Raw genomic sequence first — 23,656 nt, forward strand, 5'->3', positions numbered from 1 at the left:
TGCATCACCTCATGTCATCATAACAGAGGTCTGTCTTCCAGGAAAGAACAGTTTAAAATTAATGTAATATAGTATTGGCCATACTATATGATGTATTGCTTGCCTTTGTTTAATAATACAGAAGACAAAGACCTTAAAAAAATAATCACATATCGCATCGCAATCGCAATATTGGGGCAAAAAATCGCAATTAGATTATTTTCCATAATCGTTCAGCCCTAGTTGAAAGCCCAGATTGTAATCGTGATTAAAATTCGATTAATTGAGCAGCCCTAATTCAGGGTCACCTGGTCCAGCCCTAACTATATGCTTTAGCAAAATGGAAAGTTTCAAGCCTAATCTTAAAAGTAGAGATAGTGATTAAAGGGGAATGATGTTCAGTAATCAGGTTAGCAACACTTGGCTGCTACTTACCCTCTTTTCCTTGGGGGCAGTAGGGATGTACTTAGTTTATTACAGGACTGTATATAGTTTATCTGATAAAATGTTGTGCAGGACAACACTTCACTTCACTGAAAAGGCAAGAGTCAAAGTCACCCATCTCCAGTTTCATTCTGGCTTTGGTTGGTAGCTGAACCTTACCTCAGCCTCACTGATGGATGTGCTGTATTTTTAGATCATGACTGGCTCAGATTACATGCCCTTCATTTATGCTAGATGTGGGTTTTTTTTCTTACAATCTGATGACATGTTGTCATCTGCATGTAAGCCCACCAATTAACAGTAGATTTAATATTTTGTTCATAATTTTCTTTTATCTGATTTATGTGCTGTCCTCCGGTCCTGCAGCTGAGTAATAAGCAGATTTCTGCTGATAGCTTGAGGCTTTCACAGCAGTAACACTCATTGTCACGATAGAAAATCATTCATTTTATGCACCTGTAGTTACACACTAAAGTAACTTTGAGAGTGTTTGTGCCTCCAACAATGCAAAATGTAAATGCACTAACAACATAAATGCTTTTCAAATAAAAAACAGCAGCAGCAAGAAAAACCTACTGAGAAAGTACCAACGCAAAAAGGATGCTAAATATAACCCCTGTGTTTTTGTTGCATAAAAAGAACTCCGTTGCGCTTTGCCCTTGAAAATCTGAACATTCAGCTCTCTTCGCTGACCTCTAGACTGCTGTCAGAGATCGATGATTGCAGGTTGTCGTGGCCAGGGACAGAGAGCACTCATTCAGTATATTTTGGGATCTTACAGGACTGAACTGGCCACGTTTGTATGGTAGGTTTTGTCATCAGATGCTAGCCAGACGGCTGGAGCGAGTCATCTACATTCCAAGTTATAGTTAGCGGAGGAGACGGAGAAGACATTTTCATTCTATATGTCCTCTGGGTTCCCTGTCCATAGCCAGCAGCGCCGTGTGGGCCAAGCCACAGGGGGAGGGGGAGGAATGCCAATGATACCATCATTATCCTCTTAAAGTGGCACTGGCATACTTTTTTTTTTTTTGTAAAAGTTCTCTTTTAGCAGCAAGAACAAAACCTTTCAAACTCACAATAATTAGGATGATGAAGAATCTTCCTGTGAGCAACTTTAAATATTATTGCAAGTGTTGTTTGCCATTGCATTGATGCACATTAGCAGTTGAGAGAAAAATAGACTAAATGTTAAGTTTTAGCATCCTACCAAACGTACAACACTGTGCAAAAGTCTTGAGCCACCCTCATTTCTTTGTATTTTGCTAGTAAAATGGGAAGTAGCTGCAGCCATTTAGAGAAACGCATGTAAACAGATGGAAATACAGCATATAAGATGAAAACAGAGTTTGTACATTTCTTAGCTTCAAAGTCAATATTTGTTATTACTACGTTTATTCTTCAACAAAGGCTGAACTCTCTTGTAATTTCTTTAAGTAGTCTTCTTGAATAGTTCTTAAGACTTCTTGAAGGACTTCCAAAGCTCTTTTTTGGATGTTGGCTGCCTTTTGTTCTGTTTTCTGTCTAGATGAACCCACACTGCTTCAGTAATGTTGTGGTTTAGGCTTGTGAGACCAACCTATGGGTTGATACATTGGTATTGTGTGTTTTTCTATCCAAGTGTGCGTTTACTGCATTGGCAGTGAAGGCTTTGCTAATCAGACAAAAAAATCTGTGTCGAGATCTGATGGTACTTTTCTGTGTTCATCGTTTCATCATCGTGTTGCATTCAATATAAAATGTCGCCCCAAACCATGACAGAGCCTTCACTATGTTTCATAGATGGATATGAACACTCACTGTTTGTTATACCTCAGACTTTTCTCCCCATTTTGCTTCCTAAGCAATGGTTTCTTTAAAGCCATCCGTCCACTGAGACCATTTCTGACGAGGCTCCAGGGAATAATAAATGAATTAACTGAAGGGCCAGATGTATCTGTCAGGTCTTGGCTGGACTTGTCCTGCTTCTTAAGGACACAACTTTTACTAAAAATCACAAAGTAGCGTAACTTTTATTATGCTATGGAAGGAAAAACACAGGCATTAGTAATGAGACGAATGACAACACCTCTCGCTTTTACTTCTGTAAGCAGATCATGAGTCCACATTATGTTACATCTTTATATAACAGCCATGACTGTCTCTCCTCCTGCGTGGTCTTGTTCTTTTCCTAGAACATCTTTTGCACACACAGCCCCCCCCACCCCACCCAAGCAACCATGTCCCACTCATGAACCCCAGCATCACATGACCCAATGTCCCAGACTGTGCTCTGTGTTTGTGTGTGCGCGTGACATGCATAACTCTTTATAACCTAAGATGAGCGACTCCTGTTGTTTTTGGTGCAGCAGCTTTTCCCCCCTGCTCTCACTGTGGATGTTCACAGTGTTTGTGTACATTCGGTGCACTGCTGCGTTTCCTTTTAAATTTCTCCTCTTTAATTAGACGCACATGTACATCAGCACTGCAGAGTGCACATAGTGTCCTGTCCTCATTCCTGTGTGTCTGTTTTGATGTCCTACTTTGTCCCAGTCATTTGGCCACCATGTGCCATGAACAGGCCTGGTTAACGTTCCCAGAGTGCTGTAATTTCGTCTGAGAGGAATGTCAAGAATTCTGTGTGTGGTGTTGGGGTGGGACTCACGGAGGACCAAAGGCCTTTAGACACACATACACACACATAGCGAAACACATTGAGACCACAGTTGTGAGGACGTTTAACAGAGCTTATGTAAAAAGTTGATTCACTAGAGAGATTTCTCTCCCGCTAGCAGGCTTTTCCCCCACAAGCTGACAGTGCACATTTACTTTTTAGAAAGTTAAGAGTAGAAAAATCTATTGCTGCGAGGTTGGAAAACGGTTAGTAATGACTGCCATACACAGGATTATCTCCATCTGTCCCCAGAGGGCATTTCATTTTGCATTATAGAGTGCTGCAAGAAGTGAACCAATTCATCATCAGAAAGCACCCCATGAACAGCATCAAAGCCTTGAGGGAAGCCCAAAGTGGGGCTTGCAAATCCGGGCCTGGCTTTAGCTAATTAATAACAGTTTACGGTAAAAGATCGGCGTCGACATCTGACCTGCACGACCAGGGGCCCATTCACTCTGGTTTGCTTTGGTTAGTCGTTTGGTCTGTGGGCGAGTGCTGGTTCGAAACTGCTTCTGGCTGCCAGGAATGCTTGTCAGCCCCTTGAATGACAGTTTACACACAGTTAGGCCAAAGGCAAGCCAGGGAGGTGGTGTACTACACAGGAATTGAATGAAATCCAAGCCAAAGAGGAATCCAACACAAGGAAGAATGATACTTCACATCAGGGCTGTGCTTTCTCTCACTCTCTCTGTCTGCTGCCATGCTTGATAATTCAGGGCCGTGATGTTTTTCTGGCAATATTTTTATTGCTTAAATTGCTGCTCTATCAAAGTGCCATTGAGATTTCAGTGTCATTGTCTCAGTATGTACTGTAGACATGATACAAAGGTTATGAGCTGTTTGCTCAAAGTAAAACTAGTGCCCAGTCTGTGTTTAATTGCAGACATAGATAAAGAAAAGGTTCACTGACACAATTGTCTCTCTAATCAGACTTTATTGGTTCCTCTTTTTTTTCTTTCTTTTTTTTTACATCTTATAATGAGTCTTTCATTTCAACTGCTGAGCCTGCCGAGGCGGGAAAACATGTTTTAATAGGGTTAGTTGGGCATGTGAGTTGAAAGTATAAGTTGGCAATTCTCGTCCTCCGGAAGCATTCTTGCATCGGGATTCTGTTTGATGAAACTTCTAACTCCTTGGCTACCTTTTCTCTTGCTGGTAAAAGTTTAGCTGAGAAACTCGGCAGGGATGCCTCCAGAATTTTTTCATAGTGGTGGCCAGAGATGGGCAGTAACGTGTTACGCGTTACTGTAATCCGATTACTTTTTTCAAGTAACGAGTAAAGTAAGGGATTACTATTGCAAAAACGGTAATTAGATTACCGTTACTTTCCCGTAGTAACGCTGCGTTACTGCGTTATTAAAACCATGATTTTTTTTGCAAGAATGTCTCATGACAGTGACGTAAGCAAGTGCGACGTTCATGACAACAGCTGTGTGCAGATCAACAATGGATCACATATCGATTGTGGGAGAGAGTATGAGCGTGCAGCGTTTAAAGCGTGGAAGTACTGACCTTACTTTAAGTTTGATTCCATAAAAAGTGACAAAAACATTAGCGTCCATCGTGCGTGGTAGGAAAACTTCTTTTTACAGCAAAAAAACACCTAAACTTCCAAGCAAGCACCGAGTAGCTAAGACTTAATGGGAAACTCACAGAGAAACTCGCGGATTCTTCAACTGACCGCGGCACACCTGCACCAGGGTAAACCTCCGCCTACCCTAGTCCTGCTTTACAGGTAAAATAGAGCAACAGGACCGCTGAGTCTTTGACTTTATTTATTTTCTGCTGTGTTTTACTTGCATCTATTTGAAAGACTGAGTGTAAACACACAAACTATTTTATTTTATGTGCTGGAATGTGCAGAAAATAGGTTTAAATGTTAAACTAATTTCTTCCAGTCAGAGAATGTTGCATATAATTAAATTTTTGCTTGATGCATAAAGTTAAAAGATTAAAACTAATAAAACAAATTTTAAAAAGAGACTTTTCCATTTGATTACATTTTGTATGATGGATTATGCAGAAAAAGTAGAATTGGGCTGAAAGATCTATCGCTTTATCACCTACTCAGGGTGTAAATCATGTTTTTAAAAAGTAACTAAGTAATTAATTACTTTTGAAAATAAGTAATCAGTAAAGTAACGGGATTACTTTTTTGGGGAAGTAATCAGTAATTAGTAACTGATTACTTTTTTCAAGTAACTTGACCAACACTGGTGGTGGCCATATGAGGGCCACTAAAAATATTAGGATGGCAGAATTTCCAGTTTTATTATGCTGTTGTCAAATATAGGTTAAAAATAAAAGAAATATGGCAAAAAAAAGAGAGAAAGAAAATATTTATATGCGTAGTTAATTTCCATTTTGGGGTGTGGCCAGTGCCCCGCCCCTGCCCCCTTTTGGTAGCGCCCCTGATACCCAGGCTGTCTTCCACACTTCCAAGTGTGGTGAGCATGCTGTGTCGTTTTTATAATGGAGCCTATAACACAACCTGCTTAAAATAAAAATGTTTGTAATAGAATGTGAAAAATAACTTTTTTTAAATTTCTATTTTAGGTTGTAGTCCTGCCATCCAGCAGGGGGCGCTGCAGCATTGTCACCCTTTCTTTTCTTTACTGTCCTGCTTGTGATTCCACAGCTGTGTTTTCTTCATCACTAACTTTGGTTGCTGTAGTGTTAAACTACACTGGGATGATTTTGATGACTGTCAGCTGCTTGTAGATGCAATGCATCACTGTCACTCATTTCATTCTCCCTTTGCTCATCCCGCTGTCCACCTGCATCCGCAGATGATGACGTGGATCTGGAGCAGCTGGTGAATGACATGAACTCCTCTATGGAGAGTGTGTACTCCACACAGACAGACACGGCGGTTCTTCTAAACAACGGCCACGCCCCTCACCACCACCATCAGGTGCACTCTTCCTACCTGGGACACAGCCGTCGCCACACCCCAGCCCTGCCCTCTTCTTCCCCCTCCAGAGAAAGGCTGAGACACTCTCAACCCATGCACATCAAAGCTGTCAGGTAAATGCTCATAACCTGGGCCTCTACATTGATCGCACTGGTTTATGTTCAAGATAAAGATAAAAAGATCGCTCTGCTACACCTGCAGAAATAAAGATATGAATAAAAGATAACGCAGCACTGCCAGCGAAAGAACACTCTGCTATTATATATCTGTCTGTCTGTGCCATTCTTGTAAACATGCTATCTCAGGAACACCTTGGACGAGTGATGACGTTTCATATCCAAAAGGTCAAAGGTCAGCTTCACCGTGAAATCACAGTTATCTGCAGAAACCCTTTTTTTTCTGGCCACTATTAAAGGCCATGATCAGGAACAGAAGGGGAGAGTGTGACCATGAATTAACTTCTGGTAACTCTGTAGTTGCAGTGATATTATATATTGCTTTTTTGTGTTGCCACATTTAAGATGTGTGTTGAACTTCTCTGTGGGTTTAATCAGAATCAGCTTTCCTGGCCACAGCATGTGTATACATACAAGAAAACTGACTGCTTCTAATCACTGTCAGTGAACCTACGCACTAATGAAATAGAAGTTCAACAAAATAAGTCATAAATTAAAAAAACAAAACATCAACAACATAGACATCAAAGGTCTGAAGCGCAAACATCATCCACCGTCCTTACACCCTCAACTGAGATGATGAGCATTTTTCATTTTATGGATCTAAACTGCAGTCTGACTGCTTGTCCCACACAGTTTGCTCATGTTTTTACAAATCTGGCAGGTGCACCATGTGATCAGGCAACCGATCTGTCTCCAGTGTTCCCTCACTCTATTTCAGTTCCATCTCACCAGACCTTCAGATAGAGTAGACTCAATAAACACTTACACAGATTAACTGCACTCATACAGCGTGTTATTTCATTCACTTTAAGCCCTTTGGAACCCTCACATTGCCAGTTAACCTAAGATTCTTGTCTTTGGAATATGGGAGAAACATCCCGGCTGACCAGGACATTCATACCCAGAACCTGCTTGCTGTGAGGAGACAGTGCTGACCACTGCACCACTGTGTTAAACAAGAGAGTGCGATACTCTGTAAAAATCATATTTATTGCGTTCTCCAGCGTTTTAATGTTACTGTAACTGTATTTTGGGGTCGTCAGGGTATCTGTTTCCACAATTTCCAAAGAGTGGGACATAAATATGTACAAACCTAGAAATATTACAAATGTAATAGTTAGAAGCCGACAGATGATGAGAGGTTTAATGTAATTGACCGACGTTGACGTTAATAACAGCCGATAAGTTAAAATTACACACGTAAAGAAGAGACGACACCCTTCAACCATGTTACGAGTGTTGATGTTGCATATTTTACTCACCAGAGGGCACTGCAGTTTCCTTTTTGGCCACATGGCACAAACAAAAATGAGCTGATCCAAGCAGAGTCAGAGTAAACAAGGTAATAAAGGAGTACACATAACAAATGTGTCTATTGAAAGAGATTAAAGGACTAGCATTAGCTAAAGGTAGTCACTTGCTTACATTAATCCCTGCCTGTCCAAGGTGCTTTGCAACCCACCCCCATCCCAGGTCCTTCAGTTCAAGCTGTTTTTGCTTTTTCTGACCATCTCCATTGTTATTGTCAGCAGCTCTTGCAGTTCTTGCTACTGCTCTCTCTTCCTCAGGCTTTCGAGGCAAGTGGACAACGGGGTAGGTCAGGCCGATGCAATGGAAACTCTACTGTATATAAATTACTGCAGATCTAATAAAGAGGCCCGACAGAGCTATAAGTCTATGCAATTTAATATTTTAACCATCTTCATGCAGAATAAAGGTTATAATGTGTTGAACATACTTGCACAATGAGTGTAAAGCAAGCTTGGAAACACAACAATTTAAAAGAAACGTGCAATAATTTGCAGCAAGTCTGAGCATTTGAGCATGATAAAGTTATTTTAAAGAGAAATGCTTGTTGTTTATTTAGACAGAAGTGGATTAATATCTAGGCCAGAGGCCGTCCAGTGGTCAGTGAGCACCGACTGTCTTCTTGCCCTTTTCCTCCACTGTTGACTCTGAACTTTAACAGAATATCCAGATCAGTGTGCCCTGTTTGAAAGTGTCATTATTCAGAGTGACACTGAACAGAGTGAGCCTGGGACAGCTTCTGCTAATCTGTGTGAATAAATTACAGTAGCTAGAATTTAAACTTTTTAAAAAGTTTAGTGGTCCAGTCAGAGTTCAGATTAACTTTTAAGCTGAAACCATGTTGATTTGTATTCCTTATTATACCCAAATGACACCCATAATCATGTGTGTATATATATCCTCCAGTGTTAGTCTCTCACTGGTAACCTGAGGCAGTGTCATGAATGTGTGTCTCCCTCTGCAGGAACCTGCAGGAAGAGCACCAGCTGCGTCCAGCCTCGCTGCCAGCCATCCCCAACCCTTTCCCTGAGCTCTGCAGCCTAACTGGATCCCCTATTCTGAGCCCCATACAGACCTCTGACAACTATGTAAGTTCACCTACACACACGCCACGTGCACCAGCACGCAATCACTGAAAATGGTACAGCTGATTTAGTAGAGGCACAAGCGGTCAAGGGATTGGCTACATTTTTGTTGCTCATGTTAATTAGATCTTGCATTTGTGTTAGTGTGTGTTTTCAAACCAGCTGACTGGCCTGTTATGTGCGGGTCAGAGCAGCATGTGTTGACTTTGGCTGCGCACATCCTTTATCCATTACACAACAACTCAGCCGGGGTTATCTGGCAGTACATGTGTGTTATTGTGGAATCATCATCAATCACATTTACACACGCATGCAGACATGTGACGGACATGTTTTGCTGTGGAAGAACGAGGTGAGCCGCGTCTCCAGGATGCTGCGGACAGAGTGCAGACTTCCCGTGGCAGAGCCAGGAATACGGCTGGGAACATCTGCAGGTCGGATCTCTCTGAACCTTCTGAATCCGTCTGCTGGCTCCGGCAAGACAGGCGCCCTTTTCCGGTTCACACGCTTCAACCTCGGCTCCTAGCGTCACTTTGAGAGAGTCTCTGTGTGTGTGTTTGTGCGTGTGTGTGTCACAGCCTTGCCCTTCCTTCCCCCTGCTGAGCCTCCTGTCCCAGGAATGTTCCATCCTCCTCAAAGATGTTTTCAGGATGCCCACCCTGAACAATAAAAGTTATTTTAGATGCTTATTCACTCGCTCGCTTTCTTTACATACACACGCACACTTTTTTTGTGTGTTGTTAACGCAGTTATACACACACAGGTGGCATTATTCAGTTCACACACGCACAGAGACATGTGATAAGCCAAAGCATTATTTTTGCATTTCGTTGACATCAACTCACAAGGTCTGGAGTCAGAGAGCAAGTTTGCAGTTTGTACAAAGGATCTTTTGTGTGCGCGGTCGAGTCTGTGAGAGCTGACTAAACATTGCTTCATTTCTCTTTCCCAGATCATCTTCATTTCGTCCGCAGTTCTTTTTCGTTCAGCGAGCCAAATAACCAGCCAGTAGCAGTTTCGTTTCTATTTTTCTCTTATCTCACGCGGCTTTAACTTGTGTTTTCTGTCCAGTTATTCATACAGATAATGGCTGAGGCTTGGCACCATTTTCATTCGTCCTTGTGTCAGTGAGTAAAAAGCACGTGGAAAAATCACCTCTAACATTCCACCATGTTTATCATAGTCAGCAAAAGCATTTTGTCCAAAGGAGAAGAGGAGGTGGCTGTGAGACTGATAAATGTGTGGCTGAGGGTGATGGGGATCATGGGAACTGGACACCACCCATGTAAAGAAACATCTCCACTGATTGTCAGCAATGATTCATTAATAAATAACTGGGATGGCTGTGTCAGGCGGGTGGATGGCCATGGAGTTTAGCCAGCCAACTTCTTGACTTTGGCTTTTACCTCTTTGGTTTGGGGTCTCATAGCTGGTGCTTGCAAAAAAGTCCAGAATTATTTTTTTAAGCAATTTTAATCATGTTTTCAATCGTAGGAGTCTAAGCAATAGATATAGTTCAGTTTTCAAGAGGTTTACAGCAGCAGCCTTCTGACAACATGTTCAATCCTCCCAACCAGCTATTTGGTTTAACTCCACTCTTAACGCTTGTTGTAAATACTTTTTGGAAACTGGCGCCATCGAAGGACTATTCCTTGCTAAACTGCTAAAGCCCCATTCATGCAGGCTTAGAGACCTGCCTGAATGGGTGTTTGCTGGCTGTTGTCAGTGTGAAACTGGTTACAGAGAGGTGTCCTACACAGAAACCGTCCTTCTGCTAGCAAACAAATTAATCACAAGGAAGTTTTGGGTGTGACTAATAACCAGCAACCACACACCAGCTGGTCAGGAAATACACATTTTTTTCTAATTACTGCATATTACCAGGTTAGTCTCCAAACCATAATCGACTGAGGTCCTAATCAACCAATCATCAAAGTGCTAAAGTTTTATGGACAAAATTGAAATCCCTGAAAGAGAAATGAAGGAAAACTGATATTATATCAAGTCCAGTCACGGGTCTCAGTCAAGCAACTCCACAGCCACACGTGGCTCGTTTGCTCACCTCCATGCTACCTGGCTTAGAGAAAAAGAGATTACAAATGTGATGAATATAAAAATGGGGGAAAAAAACTCATTTTTATTCATGATTCTTCAAAATAATTAATCAGTTGTTAAAGAAAAAATAATAATTTTAATATAGTTCTAATATCTGTGTCATCTGACACCATAAACTCTACATTTTGCTGAACCTCAGTTGTGCGTCTAGCATGTAGGTAAACACATGAGGACTAGTCAGGATTCCAAAATCTTATTTGAAACTGACTAACAAGTTCTAGCGGCTTTTGGTGTAGCCTGTAGATCCTTTTTTGTTTTGGGTGTTGACCTTCTAGAACATATAATTAATAATAATCTTTGTGTAAACTTAACTAGGGCTTAAGTAATCATTTGAGCAGTTTAGTTTAAATTTGTCAGTACTTGATTAAGTACAGACAAATTTGACTTTGGCTCATTACTAAATACCTGCAAAAGTCATGTAACTTGCTGTTACTTGTAACCAGCGTGCTTCATACTGATTATAATGCCGATAAACAAACTGGTGAATGCGTTAATCCTTATTTTTCTAAATGTCTGTGTTAGCTTTGTTGCTGAGCACAGTAGAGAGGGCAAGGCTGATGTTAGCATTTAGCTCCAAGCACTGCTGTTCCTGAGTACACTCTCACAGAGCTGCAGGCATGTCTGTGGGCTGCTTATTTACTAATTTGTTGACTGTGTAAGATCTTCCTAAACCAGCCTCCTATTGATTGGGCTGCTTTGGGGCATGCCTTTTGAAACATTGTACACTTTAATAGATTCTAATGCTCTAAAATGAGCTTTTTCTAAATCAAATTAAGTAAAACGTCCACTGATCAAATTCCTTAAATTCAGCAAATTTAGGGTTAGACTGTCTACAGCATGGCCTTTCAGGCTTTCACTGTATTTTGTGTAATGCTATATCTAAGCTAACAGAAGGTTAGCGAGGTTAAATTTTACTGGCGCTGGAGCAAATATGTGCATTGATATGTGCAGATCAGGTGAATATATTTAAGCCTGAGGAGTGCTGAGTATGACTTACACAACAATGCAGATGGGACCGTCACACATGCGTGCGTTGGTCTGCAGACATACTTGCATTGTATTTGCATTGGCAAAGGTTTATCGGAGGATCTCGCTCCCTCCAGCTGTAGAGTTGGAATCTGGACATTCTTCACTGAGCTTCGGTTTTTCTCAAAGCGATATGCTGCTCACATTGTGAGCCAGTAGAGCAGTGTCCTCGTAGAATCATAAGCAGGCTGGAAATATAAAAAACTAACACGATGCTGCATCTCCATCAGATTTGTGAATCTTTCTTTCAGTGGTCTGATTCTGCTCAATAGTGGACTGGATAATGGCCATTTCCCACGCATGTTGTTGCAGTATTACACCATAGAGTTCAGTCATGTTCCCCTGGCTTTCACAAGGATTTGGTCAGGTTTTGTCTGTCATTGCTGGGCAAATGAGTTTGCTTTGGCACCGCGACCATGGCTGCGATGCAACTTGTGCTTTTATTTGTGGCCAGAGAGAGCATTACGAACATCAGTGACAGCAGGGAGCCCTGGTAGTTATAGAGACCAATCTCTCAGCCTCAACCAAAGCACCGAAGCCCCATGTGTTGGCTAACCTCCATTCTTTTAAAGTAGTTAGTGAGCAAGACACCGAACCCTTTTCAGTGACCTTGGCCTCTGACCTCTTCTGGAAAGATTTAAGAGAAAAGAGGGTTTTAATTAAAAAAAGGATGTGAAAAAACCCTTTTTCTCATGGTTTTTTGTTCAGCACATGGTTTCATTATTGAAATGTTTGATGCTTGCAAAATATTTCAAAGGTTAAAGCTGATTATGTACAAAGAGGAATCATACTTGGCTGCGGTCTACGGTCTTTAGCTGTGCCAGCGGCAGGTCTCTAGGGATGATTTTTCAGCAGTGTTGCCACCACTTCGGTCCAGACTCAGAAATCAAAACAACTTCTCAGAGGGTGAAATCTGATGGCTTTGTATCTCTGCATTGGCTTAATTTAGTCATTTAACATTAGACCATCCTAAAATAAGAGTTACTTATTGGGGCATAGCAAATTAAACACACTGTAATGGCTAGTTTTGGCGAGTCCTTAATTGAAACATTAAACAAGAATTTAAGGATTCAGATTCTGTTACTGATATCACTTATTGATTCCTTATTGATTCTCACTGGGTTCTCATTGGCTTTGAGAGTCACCACCATTGATAAACAGCATATCAAAGACATTACATTCATGCAGATTTATTGATTGCATTGTGGTCAAATCTTTGTGCATGTTGGAGGTATTTCCCCTCTTCGTTGTGATCATTTTGCGGTCGTTACTCAAAAAAAGTAATTATTACCCCGAACACTTTTCTTAGAAGTAATGCATTACATTACTTGCTATAATACTTGTTACATTACTTTCATGTTACTTTGTAAAATAGCTGAAACACAATGTCTTAGAACTACCATTTAACAGTTTCAACCTGAGGCTAGAGTCCTACACACCCACACAAATCCCTATTCTAATGAGAACACACGTGGTCTTTCTCTTAGTATTACATATGAACACAAAGCCAACAACACAAAAAGACTTCAAAGTGATCTCCACGGCGATTTCACTTTGAACAGGTAGAAACAGAGGCTGCAGCCTGACTGCTCAGGCTGTGGCTGCTGGGCCGGGGTCGGCGTTGACTCGGCGTGTTAACGTCACTCTTGGTTCTTGGCTAGCTTAGCGTTAGCAAAAAAGCTGAAGTTGTGTTAGCAACATAATGCGTTTGTGTCTGTCCTGGATGCACTTCGCTCTTTACCATCACTCTCCATAACGCTGTAGACTGCGCCGCTGTCACCTCAGATGTACGAACTGAAATCAGCTGATTGTAGCAAGTGGAACTGATTAGTGGGATCGATAGGCAAGCAGACTAACAATTCCCCTAGCAACTCCAAGGAATTGAACTACTGGGAACCAGTTCAGGCTAACCCAAGAACTGGTTCTTGAGTCCCATCCTACTGTGGCGTTGTCCTTGAGCAAATGTCTGCAAACATCAATGAACTAAAGCAAATCTGTAAAGAAGCGTGGACCAAAATTCCTCCACAGCAATGTGAAGATAAAGATAAGAGGTCATATAAAAAACAATTGTGGCTAAAGGTGGTTCTAAAACCTGCTGAATCATTTTTCCCAGGACTGTGAGTACAACATGTAAGTATTCACTGGTACACACAAGTTTTGAAAACATTTATTAAATAAATAATGCAAAATATTGTTGTGAGCAGCTATTTAATAGCTGTTCTGTATGCAGTCGTTATTCTTATACATAAGTGTTAAAAGCAGATTCATGTGGTGATCTGTAGTTATTAAAAACTAATTTAAGACTAAAGCCCTGAGTCATTCAGTCTCTATTTAGTACTCCTACCTCCCTCTTTGTCTGTGGTCAGCTGATGTACTTCTGCACGCAATGGTCTGCTGACCCACTGCAATCAGATAAGGTGCATGTGTGTGTGTGTGTGTCTCTGTGCATGTAAAGATGGCAGTGAAAGCTTGCTCACCCAAGTCAGCCTGTAATGACAGGATGCACAAGCTCCTCGTTGCATAGTCACGAGGTCGCTGCATAGTCTCGCATAAATCATCATGCTTTGTGATCAATTTTAATTTAGTTACTCACCTGAATAGGATTCAGTACAGTTATGTGTGTGTGTGTGTGTGTGCGCGTGTGTGTGTGTGCGTGTGTGTGTCATGATGATTTACAGGACTCTGACACACATACTCACTCAAGCTTGAATGTAATTTCTGAGGATTACATGGGTCATTTCTGTCATAATAGACTGTAGATTCAGTTTTCCCATTGAAATCATAATAATGAACGGAAACAATGAAACGTCTTCTAAGGGATTCAAAATGTAGTTGCTAGTGTTGTAATATTGTGGAGATATTTCCCTCAAATGACCTTGGTGTTCTGGTGCAGGAACTTTTTGCATGTTCTCTGCTGAAAAAGCAGTCACAGCAAAGCCTCCGTAGATTTCATCGTAAAGCAGAGCAACAGCTGTATCCACAGCTGCATCCTCAGCTGCATCCTCCTGCTCTGACCATTTGGGGGTGCTGTACAGATCAGTGCTTGTTTCAGGTCCTTTTCTCCCAGTTTGGAAGACAGAAATTCTTTGTCGGCATCTGATTGCTGCTCTGATATTAACATGTGCTCAATCCAAATTCCTGAAGAGGGAGTTTACCCACATTCTTTGGACTTTTTTTAATCAAAAAAGATCAGTGAGACTGTATCCTCTACATAACCAAACTATGCAGCAGGTATTGATTTTGCTGTGGAACTGGAGAATGGTGAGCTCAGACAAACTAGATGAAAGAAGATGTGTGGAAGGGATGTGGACCTTTGCATGGAAACTTAATGTGCTCTTTTAACTCTTTTTAAAAAAACTATTTTGCTGTGTGGTGGAGCTAGAAACTTGTTGTACATTCTGTCTTACTGGATTGATTTCACCGTGCCCACATGAGCGATCTTTAAACCCGATAAGTTCCTTGAACTGAACAGTAGATATCCATCAAACTTTTGGCTGATATATGTTTGTGCGTGTGTTTGTGCGCGTGCAAGTGTGTGTGGGACAGACGGTGTGCCCTGTCCGTGGTGGGTCGCAGGGAAACGAGCCACTAGACGAAGTTCTGCGATGGCTCTCCAGTGAGGTAAAATTGAGTTTGGCCTGTCTGCAGAGCTAATCAGCTCTGTCTGGCCTGAAACCCGACCACTCAGACATGAAAGGCAGATGACGCTGTAACAGAGCAGGGTGGGAGTCACCAGCAGCCAGCATTCAAAAATTGGCGTTAGTGATGGGTGTGTAAGCTGACTGTGGCTGCATAGTCAGCTATCAGTGGAGGTGTTGGTTTCTGCTGGTAATACATTTTCAGTGTTTGAAAATATTCAATTAAATTCAGTTTTATTTATATAGCATCAAATCACAACAACATTCACCTTAAGGCTCTTCAGATTGTGTGGTACAGAAACTACAATAATGCAGAGAGGACCTAAACAATCAGATGAACCCCTTTCAGCAACCACTTGGCGACAGAGGGAAGGAAAAACTCCCTTTTAACAGGAAGAAACCTCCGACAGAACCAGGCTCAGAGAGGGGTAGCAATAAACCTGTAGAGTTTGAAGGGGCCTAGATGAACAGTTGTTAAGATGGAAGAAACAGATGTCCATACAGACATTTCTCAAGTGCGTCAGTCATTTTTCATTTTGCATTGGATGATAACAACCCATTAAAAATGTTTAGGAGACTGGAAAATGTGTGATGCTGAAATAAACTCCTGGTGGAACAATTCAGGTGGAGTAATAAAGTTATTTATTTATTTATTTTAAAGATAAACATGTGCTTATAAAACATTTGTAATAAGTAAAATTCCGAGGGTATTCAGTTAAAGTTAAGGAAAATGGAAAATTGTAGGTATTTGTTGTATTTCAAACCAAACCCCCTCACCAAAAACTTTGAACAAAGTCCAGAAACACTGCTGCCTTCCATGGTCCAAATGTCTCCTTAAGAATGCACTGAACCAAAGTGAAAAACTGTCCTATGGTCTGACCAATCCAAACTTTGGACTTCTTTATGTTAATTTATAGGCCTTGCATCATCTGGGTTACGGAGGAGAGGGGCCACCTGGCTTCTTATCAGCACACAGTTTAAAAAAAACCCTAAAAAACCAGCCTGTTTGATGGTACGGCCTCATTGATGATACCAAGACACTACATTGCATTGTGTATATATATTACAGCAGCTTGGCTCCATAGTAAAAGACCCTACACCTGTCAGCCATTGGACTACATCTAGCAAGATTTGAAACGTCAAGGACAAGAATGGGGTGGTGGTGGAGCTCCGCCAGTGTCCGGGCGTTGCTGTCAGCACAGCAGTTTGTCCCAAACAACATGCTTTGGAACTGGAGGGTTGGGGGTTCTTTTTAAAAGTGCCGCGTGCATCATTTTTCATTTGTAAATGTTATTTAAAATATTTAGGAAAGTCTGCCTGCTGGTGAGCATTTGCAGCTTTTGTCTGTTTATATGGATTGTACTGCTGGCTACACTAAATGTCCTGCGTGCCAGAAAACAGGAGAATGAATCTATATTCTGAACATTTCATGGTTGATGAGCAACAAGAATCACATTTATATACAGTATGTATGCAATTTTCCATTTCTCACAACGGCCAAGAAACAGTAAAGCCTTCCAGAGTTTATCAGTTGTGCCACTTAAAGTTTTTACAAGATGGAAAAAAACCTGTTAAGAAGTTTCAACTAGGCTCCCTGTGGATCTTCTCACAATGGCACTGGCATGGATTTACACAGTAAACTCAAAGTGTGTGTGTGTGTGTGTCACTTTTAGCTTGTGGTTTAAGGTCCCATAAACTTCCTGGTCAAGTGGGTTTGACCCTGGTGTAAGTTATTTTGTTTGACTTCTGACCCGATGTGTGCAGTGTGTGTGCACGCGGGTGTCTGTCCATGACCTTCCAGTCCGGTATATTGTTGCTCACGGCCCTCTTTATGTGTTGCTATAAGCAGCAGCAGGCGTGTAACCTCAGCCTCAGCCTGGAGAGAGATGAGAGGGAAGTGGAGGGGGGGGCGGCAAGGTGAGCTAAGTTTCATGATGGAAACATGAAACTAGGTAAAGGGATTTTAAACTTTCCAAGGACCCTGGCAGTAAAAACATCGACTAAAAAAAGTCGAAAAACACAAATTGAAGACTCCAAAAGTGAGCTCATTATCTCTTCCAATCTTTTCTCTCATCATATTTGGGATTCTCTAATATCTGTAATCAACGTAAACTCTGAGTGCCAAACTGCAGCATGAGGCTGGAGCAGACGTTGAGCAGTAACGTGTAGGAAAAAAATCTCCTGGAGCTCGTCTTCATAGTTTACATTCTGTCTTCCCCCTTTGTACCCGTGTGTGTGCTGGAGCGCATGCACCTCATAGTTGGCGTGCACACTGTATTAGGGGCCAGCTGGGCTGGCCTGTGCTCTACACATGAGCCTGATTATGACTCAGTATTGCATTACTGACATTCCTCCATAGCTCTCGCTCTTTTCTCTTTCTCTCCCCCCCCCCCCCCCCCCCACACACACACACACATGTTCTTGTTATGTTCCTTTTTCTTCCAGATTTGCTGACCAACCTACCCGCCTATCCATCCATCTATCCATCCCTCCATTTCTAGCCCTCCCCTCCATTCCCACCCCAAAGACTGTTTGCCCAGCCGGCACGTGATCCGTGCAGCTTCAGATCGAATCACCCCAACTTTTCTTCCTTTTTTTTGCCTTTAAGACTTCCTGCTGCCTTCTCAGCGACCCTTGAAGCCGTCATTGTGCGTTACACATGTTGCTCTGGTCCTAACACCGTCTCACAGTATTTCACATACAGCTGAGGAGGAGGAGAGGAAGAGGAGGGAGGACAAGCGGGAGGGAGGGGTTAGAAATTGAAACCATTAGGCAGCTCAAAGAAAATGTCAGTGTGTGTGTGTTTGCTCGGTGATTGGCTTAGTAGTTTGAGCTTGTTCTTTCTGTCCTCGTGCATGTGAGGAGGTGTGGGTGTGTTTCAGGGAGAGGGACTGCTACTTCTGGTGCGGCGCCATCAGTAAAAGGAGCTGACAGTGTTTTGTTTTTGGGAAGTCGGGTTTGGAGGAGAGGATTGAAAAGCAACCCTGAAGATAAGAGTGGTAGCGTACGTGACAGGTAGCAGCTCACCGTTTTAAAAATCCCACACTGGGTTAATCCTGTGTGAGGAGACGAACGGAGGGAGGGGAGTGGTGGAAGAGGAGGAGGAGAGGAGCTACTGTTCAGACCACTCCTTGCAGCTCAGTCTTTATGCTGCCCAGCACGAGAAGACTGGAGAAGTCGGGGGCTGTCTCTCTCTCTCTTCCTCTCTCGTCCTTCCTCTGTCACTTCCTCCCCCTTCTTTCCTCTTTCCTCTCTAGCGCTCTCCTTGCCAATCCGTCCCTCCCTCTCTCTCTCTCTCTTCCTGACTTCCTCTCCTCTCGCCTCCTGTTTCCCTTCCCCTCCCCTCCCCTCTCTCTCTCTCTCTCTCGCTCTCACTCTCTCTCTGTCCCTGTGTGTCACTGGAGAGCGTCTCAGTGTGAAAATGCCATCCTGCTCTCCAGACTGTTGCCTCTTACAGGCTGTGGAGGTAAGAGACTTCTGCATGTGTGTGTGGGTGTGTGTGTTTGTTTCTTTTATGGGTCTCTGTCATCAGTTTTGTGTGTGCGTGTCTGGTTGCCAGTTTGCATTCCCCCACCTCAGGTCAGTGTGTTTAAAACTTTTCTCAAACAAACTAATGCGTCATAAATGCAGTTTTTGTCCCCCCTCCTTTGTGGCATCTGGGAAGAGAGGAGGCGGTCTTCGGGCTCTGCAGGGGCAAAGAGTGCCGTGACGTTGTTTCTGGTTGCGCTGGGAGTTTTTCTCCATGTCTGCATGCTGTTGCTCCTGACGCTCTGTGTCGTTTCCAGACCACCGCGGCTGCCGTTTACTTGGCGTTTTTACGTATTCCCGCTCTACGGGGGCCTTGGTCTGAATTAATTTTCCGTGAACCCCCCAGCCGCCCGCCAGCCGCCCACCACCTTCCAACCCTTCGCCCATCACTAGGTTTTTCTCTTGTTTCATGTAATTTTCAACAGTTGCTCCCTGGTTGGCAGTCTGTGAAGTGCAGGGCAGCCGAATCCCCGGCTGTGACCAGAGGATGTTGGGACGTGGGCGTGTGAGAACACACACAAGAGCCACCTACCATTTCTGAGATTTAGAAGATAATTTTGCCTCTGTGGTTTGCTCATATTTGTGAGGGCAATCTGTCCCTATGTGTGTGTGAATCTGCTCGTAGAGTGGTGTGAAGCAGCTGGCCTGTGGTTGTCTGTGCAGCAACACACTTGAAGAAGCCAAAAAAAAAAAATACACCCGGCTTAAATGTCGGTCTGGGCACTTTGGCTGAAATGGTTCAAAATGGCGCAACACTGGGAGGTACTTTGAACTCTGCCCGCTTGCTGCTCCCAGCGGTGACATTTTTAATGACAATATACAACACGTATAAATCCACCACACGGTTTCGCCATCAAAGTTCAAATGTCGGGGTGGGGGGGCAGATTTTTAAGCTTTTCCAAGTGCAGATATTCTCGTATGTGAGGGGAAACGTCCGTTTCGCTGACGTCCGTTTGCTGCGGACAAAAAGGGCTGAACTAAACACTCAGGGACCAGCCAGCCTTTCCTGGACGTCATCCTTCTTCTTATTTTAAGACCTTCTTGTGTTCGAGTGACAGAATATTGTGAACGGGACCAACCAGAGCACCTGGTTATGGAGGTAACTGCAGCTGGTCATCTGTTGTAGTCTCAGCTTTTGTTTTTCCTCTCTCTGCAAATGCTCCTGACAGCAACTTCATGCCTCGTACCTGTTTTTGAAAACATGACCTTTGCTGCTGTCATGTACACATATCCTCACCATCCCTCTTATGTGTGTGTATGTGCTTTCAGATAGTGAAGGTGTGGAGCGAGGATGGGGCCGGCAAAGTCGTGGAGATCCCGGCCGACATGACGGCTCGAGATGTGTGCCAGCTGCTGGTCTACAAGAGCCACTGCCTGGACGACAGCGCCTGGTCGCTGGTGGAGCACCACCCCATCCTCGGCATTGGTAAGAATCTCAGTGTTCTGTGTGGATCCCAGTGCGGACAGCGATGCTCGATCCTCGCCTTTTTTTTTCCTCCTTTCTTTTTTGCAAGAAAAGGGATTAAAGCTACTTTGGTTGTTGTATTGTGTTTATGCAGTGATGAAAAGGTGATTAAACACCATTAGAAGTTTCAGTGAGGTCGTCAGATTGTTACAAATCTGTTACATTATAACATTTTCTAAAAAAAACTGGGAGCTTTGATTTTACTTTCCTGTAGATTAAAAGAAAAAAGCACATAATGCGATCCATGAAAAAAGGAATTTTTTTCTTGTAGCTTCTAATAAGAGAATAAACGCTTCCTGCTAAATCTCTGCATATTTGCCTTGCGTGTGCTTTTCTGCAGGTGTGTGTGCCCTGTGTATTCACTTGATCACAGCACCAGTGTTTGCATGGCTTTACCACTTGAGAGGGAGGTGTGGTGCTTGTAGGATTAAGCATTTTCCATGTTCTACTCACATGCTTTTCCCTCCCAAATAGTTTGCTCAGAGAGAGGGTGGGGGGAGCGAGAAAAAAGAGGTAGAGGGGGCGGGAAAAAAAAGGAAAACATAGGACTCGTGCTTCGTTTCTTCACTTTTGCCGTGTGTCCCTTTTTGAAGCTTTATTTTTTTTTCTTCTTCTTCTCTGGGTCTGCCTTTGTCCTCAATGAGGCTTTCCTCCTCTCGAGTCGTATTTTTAGAGTCAAAGGATTGCTTTGTGCTTTCCTGCTTGATCTGCGTTTCTGGGGGGAAAAAAAAGTGCACCGGAGCGATGGAATGTGAGGTGAGGAGAGGAGAGGGAAGAAGGGAAGGAGAGATGAAGGGAGAAAGAAAGAGAGAGACAGACAGAAGGTGGGGGTGGAGGGCGGAGAGGCCTGGGACTGAAGCGTCATACCAGAGCTGCGAGGAACCAATCGCCGGTCTCTATTGGACGAGCCCCTAGCCTTTCTAGCCAATCGGCCCTTTCCTGACTGTCCACAGGAAATTCCCCCGCTTGTAGCCAACGAGGGTGTGCACGAGCGGACGCGCGCAGAGTCCAGACATTTCCACCCCTTAACTACAGCCAGAGCTAAGCAAGAAAAAAGAAGTGAGTACAGCTTCAGTTTAGAAATGTGTGTTTGTGCCTCAGTGAAACAGGAGAACCCTGCCTGCATGTCCACGTCTAACTGGAACATCCCACCACTATCAAATTCTTACCTGCATCACTCTGAGATCATGTGCCCTCAACTTAAGATAGACGAGGACACGCACACACAAGCAAGCACACACACAAAGAAAGTAACTGGGCCTCCGTGGTGCACAGTGAGCAGGTTAGGTCTATGTGAGCCTGTAATGTGTGGTTGTGTGTTTGTCTGTGGTTTGTACTTTGCTTATGGCTTTGCTGCTCTCAGCAATCAGCCTAAATAAATGACATCATCTTCCTGCAACCCCCCCCCCCTCCTCCTCCAACACCACCACCTTCACCTCCTCCCTCCTCTGCCTCACAGCGCTTCTTCCTCTTCACCGCCCCTCCTTATTTAACCTCTTAGTTCCTCGCCCGTCTCTTAGTAACAGGCGATGTTTTTTTTAAAAATCAAAAGTATTTATTTCTTGCTGCGTCATTGTACACAATGCTGATGTGGGGGTTAATGTGGCTAAATTTCTGCTGGAGACATCTTATATGGATCTCTGCATGTTTTTAATTCATGGACTCTGGCATAGCAGCTTTCCATGAATCACAGTTCTAAATAATCCTTATTATTATCTTTGTTCATCCTCTATCTGAAACAAGCCAGCATTCTTCTGATTGGCAGCAAGCAAACAAAAGGTTCTTGTATTTATTCATATATGTGAACAGCTTATTAATACTCTGTTACTCTGCGAGACACTTTAAAACAAAAATATGCTCGACGGTTCCAGTGTATGGCACATTTCACTGGAATTACATTCAGGTTCAGCGCCTCAAAAGCTGTTTTGTTCAGCCTGCTAGGGGATGCAGTTACAGCTCACAGTAAGTCCTTTAGTGACAAGGACACTTCTAAATATGCTGTCAACACAGGAGGGAGGAAAAAAAGTGGAAATGTATGCAAAAGAGCTGCTTGTTATGCTGTGGATGAATCCCTAAAATGAATCTAAATAAGAACAATGAACAGTGTTTTTGACATGAAAATCTTTTTAGTATACAAATGAGCCCTAAAAGCCGCGCTCGCAGATTAAAAACCGGCGGTTTCTGTCCGACGCCGTCCCCAGAGGGCAATTTCTTTTTTTTAACATTGCCTGTGTCTGTGCCCTCATTCAGAGAGATGTGTGGAGGACCACGAGCTGGTGGTTCAGGTTCAAGCCTCCATGAGCGGTGACAGTAAATTCCTCTTCAGGAAGAATTATGCCAAATATGAATTCTTCAGGAACCCCCTGGTGAGTCTCCTGCATCCCTAAAGTGACCTTTCTGTGACTGCCTCGGTTTAGCACGCATCCCCCACAGAGCCACGTAGACACAGCAGCACACACACACACAAAGAGTGAGAGAGGGGGAGAGAAATTGGGGTTCAAAAGGTTTTTCATCTTTTGATGTTTTTGAAATGCAGCAACAAATTTGTTGCTAGCAGCCAGCACCTCTGTGTTTAATCGTTTTAGCCAAAAATTAGAGGATTGTTGTGTTTTCGGGGTTTTTAAATCACCTTTTAGTCATTTTTCTGTTCAGGAATCGTCAATTAGTATAAGACAAAGAGTCACAGCTGGGGTTTTAAGCCCTCATTACATGACGGCTAAATGGCAATGCTAAAGTATTTTAGCTACACTCTCTGCGTTTCCCGTTTCATTCTTCCTCCTGGAAGAAGCTAACGGTTTCAGTTAAAACTCATCATTATCCTTTTATCCTACCTTCAGACAGGTGCTAAAATCTCAAAATGCAAAGCTGATCGTCGTTTTTTAAAGACGTACACGTCCCTACTTCTGGCAGCCAGCGACTCGGCGCCGAGCGGCCTGCGTGGCATCTTTTCTGGCGATGTGGACGCAGCGTGGGGCTGTTACTGTTGTGTGCTGGCCGGGTATACGGTGACATTATTGCTGTGGGTGATTTAGGTGTGTGTCAGAGCCAGCAGGTGACCTCAGCTCTGTGGTAATGAGCACAGTAAAACACAGGAGTGCTGGCCACGGCTTGTCAATCACGCTAAGAGTAGCGCTGCTGGTTAAAGGGGATTACATCAGCGGGTGAGATCATACTGCATCTACTCCGAGGGCTGGAGTGCCCTCTCTCTCTGTCTCCGCACCACTTTGGCTCTTAGTCCTTGTGTTGATTGAACACTCACACATCCCATACACACACACACACACACACACACACACACACACACACACACACACACACACAC

The 23,656-nt window shown here is 43.1% G+C and overlaps 1 protein-coding gene across 7 annotated transcripts in view; it reads left to right on the forward strand.

The window, feature by feature from the left end:
• Nucleotides 1-23,656, forward strand: part of LOC102299313 (growth factor receptor-bound protein 10) — a 53,136-nt gene that overhangs the window by 14,345 nt on the left and 15,135 nt on the right. For 5 of the 7 annotated variants that reach the window (XM_042226743.1, XM_005937300.3, XM_042226742.1 and 2 more), the window contains 4 exons: nt 5,866-6,103; nt 8,442-8,565; nt 20,139-20,295; nt 22,585-22,700. In XM_042226743.1, the coding sequence (XP_042082677.1) occupies nt 5,866-6,103; nt 8,442-8,565; nt 20,139-20,295; nt 22,585-22,700 (635 nt within the window). Of the gene's footprint in view, nt 1-5,865; nt 6,104-8,441; nt 8,566-17,762; nt 19,969-20,138; nt 20,296-22,584; nt 22,701-23,656 lie in introns of those variants that run through there. The other 2 variants (XM_014338422.2, XM_014338423.2) reach the window with 2 other exon arrangements.

This window comes from Haplochromis burtoni, unplaced genomic scaffold (assembly GCF_018398535.1).
Source record: "Haplochromis burtoni strain Fernald_Lab_line unplaced genomic scaffold, NCSU_Asbu1 Contig_225, whole genome shotgun sequence".
Taxonomy (NCBI): domain Eukaryota; kingdom Metazoa; phylum Chordata; class Actinopteri; order Cichliformes; family Cichlidae; genus Haplochromis; species Haplochromis burtoni.